The sequence below is a fragment of the Buceros rhinoceros genome, unplaced genomic scaffold (assembly GCF_000710305.1).
Source record: "Buceros rhinoceros silvestris isolate BGI_N320 unplaced genomic scaffold, ASM71030v1 scaffold5211, whole genome shotgun sequence".
Classification (NCBI taxonomy): Eukaryota; Metazoa; Chordata; class Aves; order Bucerotiformes; family Bucerotidae; genus Buceros; species Buceros rhinoceros.
The window spans coordinates 17,021-24,321 of NW_010392373.1; the positions used below are offsets into that span (position 1 = coordinate 17,021).

The following is a 7,301-nucleotide window of genomic DNA, read 5'->3' on the forward strand; positions in this document are numbered from 1 at the left end:
ACAAAAACTAGAGGGACCTGTGATGTAATAGTTCCTCTTTAAAGTAGGAAACATTGCTTTCCAAAGGTGGGAGGGGGGTGGTTATTGTTTTTTCTGTCACAAGAAATGAGGGTTGCCGAGTAGTTTCCCTTCATAGTGAAGGACTGTGTGTGTATCTTGCAGCACATTTGCTGCTTTGATTGGTGGCTCCTGGCCAAAGAGAGGACCAAGTTCTGTGGTGACTTAGAGAGCCAAACACCCTTAAGTTTCCATCACACTTCTGCTTGGCAAGGTTGTCAGTCTGTGGCTGTCAGCAGAAACCTTTCTACCACCTCCCTGGGTCACTGGTTCAAGTGCTCCATTGTCGCTAGATAATGTGGTGACTTTCCTAAAGCAGGAGCACTTTGAAGAACGTATTTTGTACCATAAAGAGAGTACTGAGCCTTTAACCTTTTGAGTGAAAGACGTTGATAAGAAATGCTGTTTCTTCTGAAGTTCCTGTGCTGTTTGTGGTTTACCTTCTTACAGAAAGCTCTGATGGTAACATAGCTCTGGGGAAAAATCTCTTCATGTCAGCCTGTGCTGCTCTGGTGGAGGGGTAATTGCTGCCTTTTGTAAAGGAAATACCCGTGATATACCTTAAGGAAAAGGGGGAGGAAGGGAGGCAAGAAGTACTTGATAATCATTCACTAAACATGCTAAAGAGCTTAAAAAGCTTTTATAAAGTTGTGATGTATTCATCCTGTGTGATGTTCAGCTTCGGTGTCTTCGCTGTACAACACAATAAAAACGGTTTTAGTCACAAATCCCTTGGTTTGAAGCGATTAAAATGGCAAATGCTCCTGGACTCAGGTCCTCAGAGTTGAGAAACTGCCACACTCCATCAGGCTTTTGAAGGTTTTTTTTCGTCTCCAGCCTGTTGTAGAGACGGTCTCTCTGCCAACCACTTTTGAAATGATCCTCCCTTGATTTTTTCACACCCACCTCAATTCAGAAGACAAATCTCTTACATCCTCTTACAACAGAGATTTACAACAACCTGCCCACCCGGCCTGCACCAGCTGAGTGACCCAAATAAAGCAGCCAGGCTCCCTGTGAGCTGCTGAGAGAGGCACAGTAGCATCCGTGTGCAGTCTCAGCTCCAGCCCCGTTAGACTCCTCTGCTACTCTCTGTATGTAGGTTACCTGGTTCCTGTCTCCTGAGGATTAATTTGCCTGGGCTCTGGTGCTGTGAGGAAGGAGAGCACCTCTTGTAAAGGATGTGCTTGTCCTCCTCTCGCACGCAGCTACATGGAGAGAATGGATAAGGTGAACACGCAAAGTGGAGTTCGTAAGATATTTGGGGAAGCAGGAAGAAAAGCATGAGAAGAGGATCCTAAAGCCCCCCTTGAGCACCAACACCAATAGTCTCTCCAAAACACAGCACTTTCCCCAATATCATTCACTCACTTTTCCTTGAAAGAGTTCCCATTCATTGCTCAAGGGGGATTATTCACCTTTTATTTTCCCTTCTCTTCAAAGTAAAATAAACCTGCACAAATAATCAGTTCACAGAACTACTATCTAACCAGAGTAACATGTTGAGTTGGATATATGAGAGGGAACCCTCTCATTCTTCAGAGAGTCAGTAACAGCATGAAACACCACTGGTCAACAATCTCAACTCTCCTCAGATTCCCTGGGAGAGATGCCCTTGAAAAGCTTTTTTTCTAGCGTTGCTTAAACAAAAGGAAACCTAGAATACCCGATCTTGTCAAGTGGCTGTTTAGTTAAGCACCAAACAAGCTCTGACCTGCTCAGCTGACAAGCTCAAACTGTATTCCCCTGCACTGCTCACCGTGCTGGCCAGCCCTCACTCGATTGGGATGAAACCCTCTGTTGTATGTATAGAAGGGACGATAAAGCCAGCTAGCCAGGTGAGGAACATACTGCTCTACCTCATCACCTGCATGGATCATTTGGGTTACCATTTTATCCTGAAGGCACGAGCTGGTGGAGTGCTCTTCATCTGCCTGCCCACGCAATATGAGGTGGGGGCTTGGTACAGTTCTGCAGTTCATCAGGGGTTGATACTGATGCTGCAGACAGATTTGTTCTTCCTAATGATCTACTAAATAATTCAGAAGAGGTAATTTTAGATTTTGTGGTTGATTAGAGGTCTTGAAAAAGCCCCTTTGCCTTGCTGTGCTCAACTTGTCTTTGTCCATTAGTACAAGCTTCTGAACCCCAGCAGAATTCAAGCTGTTCATCCATGCCTGCGCATTTTTAAATCAAGCCTAATTAAGTCTGTGGATAGGAAGTTTGGCGGAGTTCAGACTCAGTCAAAATGCAGCGTGCCCAAAGCACACCACAGCCCAGCTATGCAGCACCGGGACTGGGAATAGAGTCACGCATGGCATGGAGAAACCTGCTGCGAGTATGGGAATGGGGATCTTCTGTGGCTTCACCACCCGAGTAAACCACATTGGGAATGTCCCAGTTGGCAGCATCACTGCAGCGTGTTTCAAGCTGACAGCGTAAGCGGAAAAGAAAAAAGGAATCCAGAGAGGAGTTGCACAAACTGATGTGAACCCATCCCTCTAGTTCTAGGCTAACCCTGGAACTGGCTGCAGAAATGATGACTGTGCAAAACGCAGGCAAGCTCAGTGTCAGACTGCTCAGCCCAGAACTCCCGCCGCCCATATTGGCATAAATCTGGAGAGACAGGGCCACTGTCATTCACACCCCGAGGTCTGATTCTCATTTACACTGAGGCCATATTACATTGTGCTGGCTATAGGGGGGGTTGATCATGCTGTACATGAGACTCAGACTGTTCTCAGAGGGGTGGAAGGGAGAGAAACAGTAAGTGCCTCCTTTCTGGGCAGGGGAAGAAGCCAAACTCCCACCCCCCCTCCCCAAAAGCCTCCACTTGCTCCAGGGAGTCAGACCCAGGCTGGTGCAAGTGCACTGCTCCCATTTTTCACCAGCCGAAGTCTTGCACCTCTGCACTTTGGTTTACCAGTTACTTGAGAGCTAAAAGGCAAACCTCTGGTTTCACCAGTTTTAGAACAGCAAAGGTTATGTTTACAATTTATTAATTATTATCACTTCTAATAATTGAACGAAAAGCTTCTTATCACTCCTCTATCCCCTGGGGTGACCCTCCCCTGCTCCAACACATTCCCGCCCTCAGGGAAGATGTTGTTTATTATGCTGATCCCACAGCCCAGGAATACTCCCCTGTCAAAGCCCCTATTAACCTCAGAGTGTGGGCCTGAGTTTCTCAGAGTTTCCCACACTTTCTTCCCTATTTATGACATTCAAAGGGACCACAAAGGAAGCGTGCCTCACAACAGCCCACATTAGTGACGCTCTTTGGCTCTGCATTGTGGTGACCAGCAATTCCTGTCCCGATAGACCATCTGGAGAGCTATTTTCCCAAGGAGCACATTGATCGATCAGTATTATGCGAGAGCCCTTTTAAAACTTGGGAACGTTATGCTCTTTGACACTAAATAGGTGTCTCCAGAGGGGTTGTCAGAAAGATTTTAAACCACTTAAGGAAGGCACAGAAAAAAAAAAATCTTAATTATTTCTTTAAAAACACAGCAACAGCATTTGTGAGACAGGCTGACATGAATGTAGGAAATGGTCTAAACCAAAAATACTCTAAATGTGATACAAAAAGGAAAGCTTTAAGCTGTCAAGTTGTGTGCTGTAAGTACAGCCACAGACACACAGGAGCACTGCTTTCTAAATCTGTAAAACAGACAACGAAATTCTGGGTTTTGTACTTTTCGGATAGTCCACCTTCCTTCAGACCTGTAGCTACTTTGCAATACCGCGGGTGTCCCTCCATGGAAAGCAACGTATCCAATGGGCTAAGAAAGCTGCCAACTAGTATTACAAGCAGGAACAGCTCTTGTGAAAACAGCGTCTGTAGTAACTGTGCACCTGGGCTGAAATCACCACCTATAAACCAGAAGGCTCCATGGCCCAGTACCAGTTTCCGAGGCCAGCGCTCCTCCCGCTGCTTTGATTTACAGACTAGAATGAACACAAGCCAACTGATGGTAGTCTTGGGGTTACCTTTCCTGGCTCCTCTGTGGTTGTTTCTCAACTCAGCTGGTGAGATCTACAGTTGGAGATAATTAGCATGGTGGTTCCTGCCTTGGGAAAAGCACAGACTCCTGCCTGACACACGAGGTCTGGAAGTGCAGCCACTGACAATTGCTTGCAGAGTTCCATTTCCCCATGTGATTTTGAAGACTGCATCTTCCTGATGCAACTCACAATGGAAGCAATTTACAGAAAAACGAGGCACTAAGAAAGCCAGCCTCTGTCCACCGCATAGCTGACATCTCACAAGAGCAGGTCCAGATTTCACACCATCCGCCAAAGGAGAGAATTATTGTGTCTCATTGTTTAGTCAACAACATGTCTTTGGCAATTTGGGGGATTTGTTCTTTTAAACCTTCATTTCAAAACCAGGGAAAACCTGCTTCTGAGCCCCAAACACCACATCTTTCTTTCCAGCTCTGCAGTGAGAGGCACAGGCTCCTCCCATGGATATGAAGGGCAGTGACAAGGATCTGGATCACACGTTTCAGTGTGAGAGACTATTGGGCTAACAGCTGGATTTTTAAAAAGCCCAAACTGAGTGAATTAGCTACAGACTTTAACAAAGAGCACTGGGCTGCCCGCAGCACAGAGATTCTCTGACCTACGGAAATCCTTGCAGGAAGTGCACGCTGCACCCTGCTCCGTAGCAAACATCTTCTGGAAACAGCCTCAGTCCATGCATTATTCTAAAGCGTCAGCTGGGAAATATCATTGCCAGTAAGTTTTCAGGTCTTAATAATCAAACCACATAGGGCAGGGGGTGTGTGGAAAATGTCTCTTTTCTCCATCCACAGTAAACAGAGGGTAGGTGAAGCAGCTAAGGGGGGAACTGAAGGTTTGCAATCTTTTCCATGGATAGAGAGAGGAGGAAGAGAAGCTGGGAGTCTGCGAGCCCAGAGGGCAGTGGTTTTGTGTGCTGGCTGCAAGGCAGCCTGCCTGGTTCACCATTCACATCAGATGGTGTGAGTCCACAGCCCCGAGGATTTCCCACATTGCCCCATTCACCGTGTTAAACTGTCAACAAAAGAAGTGTGCCTCTGCGGGTCTGAGAAGAAAGCTAACGCCTGCTGCACCATCTGCCCAGCACTTCAGGGAAGGGATAATGCTTTAATCAGTGGGAGCTGGTTTAGCCCTTTGGAGTCCAGGGGCTTTGTGCTGGGGACAGGATGGCATTATTTAAAACCACTCATTTCATATTTCCAGAACTGAAAACTGGGTCAAAGCTTCCCTCCCAGCTCACTGTGCCTGCTGCTGCTGCAAACACACTCCTTCCCATACGGCGCATGGCAGGACCTGCTGTCCATTCCATCCCATGTGATCCCTGAGGGATACACAGAGCCCTGTGCTTGAATTCAGGCTCCAGTAACAGCACAAGCACACGTGGACTGCCCTGACTGCCAGCAATACTGCCTATCACAAGCAGACAAAATAAATCAAGGAACTGATTTTGAATAGGACTCGTATTCCCTGTTCAGTTACAAGATTTTGACAACCATCAACAGTTAAAATTGTTGCACCCTAAGGGATCCATCTAAATGGAAAACATCTTTGGGCTGGGAAGGGAAGACTGGCTGACCTACGAAAATCACTGCCATGAGAAGCCAGGACGTTACAAGGGGCTTTGTAAGCTTCAGGTTAATAATTAGTTACAGGATGATCCTGTGCAGGACCATACCCTTTTATGCAACAACCCTCTGTGTGCTGCAACACGCTGCTATCAGAGACAGATTTAGGCCCTAGCTTATCAAGAGGGATGCTGAGGGCAGGTGACACAGGCTGACTGCAGTTGACAGCAAAACGAAAGGTTTCCTTTCTGGTTTTGAAAGGCAGACACAGGAGATGGGTTTTTCATGACTACTGTTGTGGTAAGAAACAGGTACTCAAAACCTCACTTCCCAGCCCGCTAACCTTTGAGTGACAATCTAGATTTACTCCCTGTTCTAGCCTCTGCCCCCAAAATATGCATCAAGGAAAAAGAAAATGATGCCCATGCACAACTCCCCTTAGACCCACAGAGCTCCACCAACTTCACCATAAGCAGCACCATAAAGCTTAACTGGGAATTTGTCAATACGAGGCCCTGCATGCCTGACTGACATACCTTACATGCGACTAACTTTGTGTTTGTGACTAGATTGTGCTCAGGAGGGCTCGACCTGAGCAGGCAACCTAGAATAGCCTGAAAAAAGCATCTCAAAAAGGCAGCTTTAATCCCGGACCCTACTTAGTCCTTCCCACTTCAAGACCTGTGCTCACTGCAGTACACGTGGCACATTTACCGAGAAAATCCAGGGTGGAACAGAGTCACAGGGTATCCCAGGCCCTGCATTTACATTCTGCAGGTGGGATAATACAAGCAAAGTAACAGACAAAAACTGACTTTTCACAGCATCACAGTTGTCTGTAAAGGGAGAATATATTTAGGTGCTTTAGGTAGGAACTCAGGAAGGACCAAGGGAACAGTGAGGCATTTACAAAGCTGCATGAAATTAAACAAGACATGTTTGGGAAGGGCATCATAATCGTTACATGTCACGGGCTGCCATAGGAAAGCCCAGATTACCCAAACAAAAGCAAGGAAGAGCTCTGAATATAACTTACAGAGGGACTTCAAGCATTTAAACAACAGAGAACAAACTATTTCAAGCTAACTGTTTAGCACGAATTGTTTTAAAGGTTCTTCCCTCGATGTTAGTCTCTAGTTCCCTGAAAATTATCTGGTACTGTATTCATCTAAGCATGGTTTAATGTCAATGAAAGGGTTTAGTCCCCCTAATTCTGCATCTTTTCCTTTTCAACCTCTCTTTTGGTCATGGGCACAGAGCATTATCTCTTCCTGGGATCAGTCTTCTGTGCTTAATTTCACCACAGCCTGGGAAAAGGCAGCACATTGAGATGTTGACATTCCCAACATCAGGCAGAAGTTTGATGATAATGACGGCGAACGCTTTCCCACGTTCCAACCCCAGCGCTGTAATGCCAAGCCCCATTGTGTCCCAGCTCCCCAGTCCACCTGCTCCTTTGGGAGCGGGGTATTATCCCCAGGCAATTCACAGTCGATTTGCCATGCTGTAATAGATGCTCTCGCTATTGTCCAGGGCACGCAGTGATTGGCTATCAACTGTGGGAAACTCCGAGTCGCCCAGGACCCAGACATTTGCATGCAGCTACCGCGTATAAATAGAGGAACTCCCAGCTCCCTTCTGCACCCGCTCAGC

The 7,301-nt window shown here is 46.6% G+C and overlaps 1 protein-coding gene across 1 annotated transcript in view; it reads left to right on the forward strand.

The window, feature by feature from the left end:
• LOC104500732 (transcription factor HES-5-like) overlaps positions 1–528 on the forward strand; it is a 2,135-nt gene extending 1,607 nt beyond the window's left edge. Inside the window, exon 4 of the mRNA XM_010144434.1 lies at positions 508–528. Coding sequence (XP_010142736.1) covers positions 508–528 — 21 coding nt within the window. The remainder of the gene's footprint in view (positions 1–507) is intronic.
• The last annotated feature ends 6,773 nt before the right edge of the window (positions 529–7,301 follow it).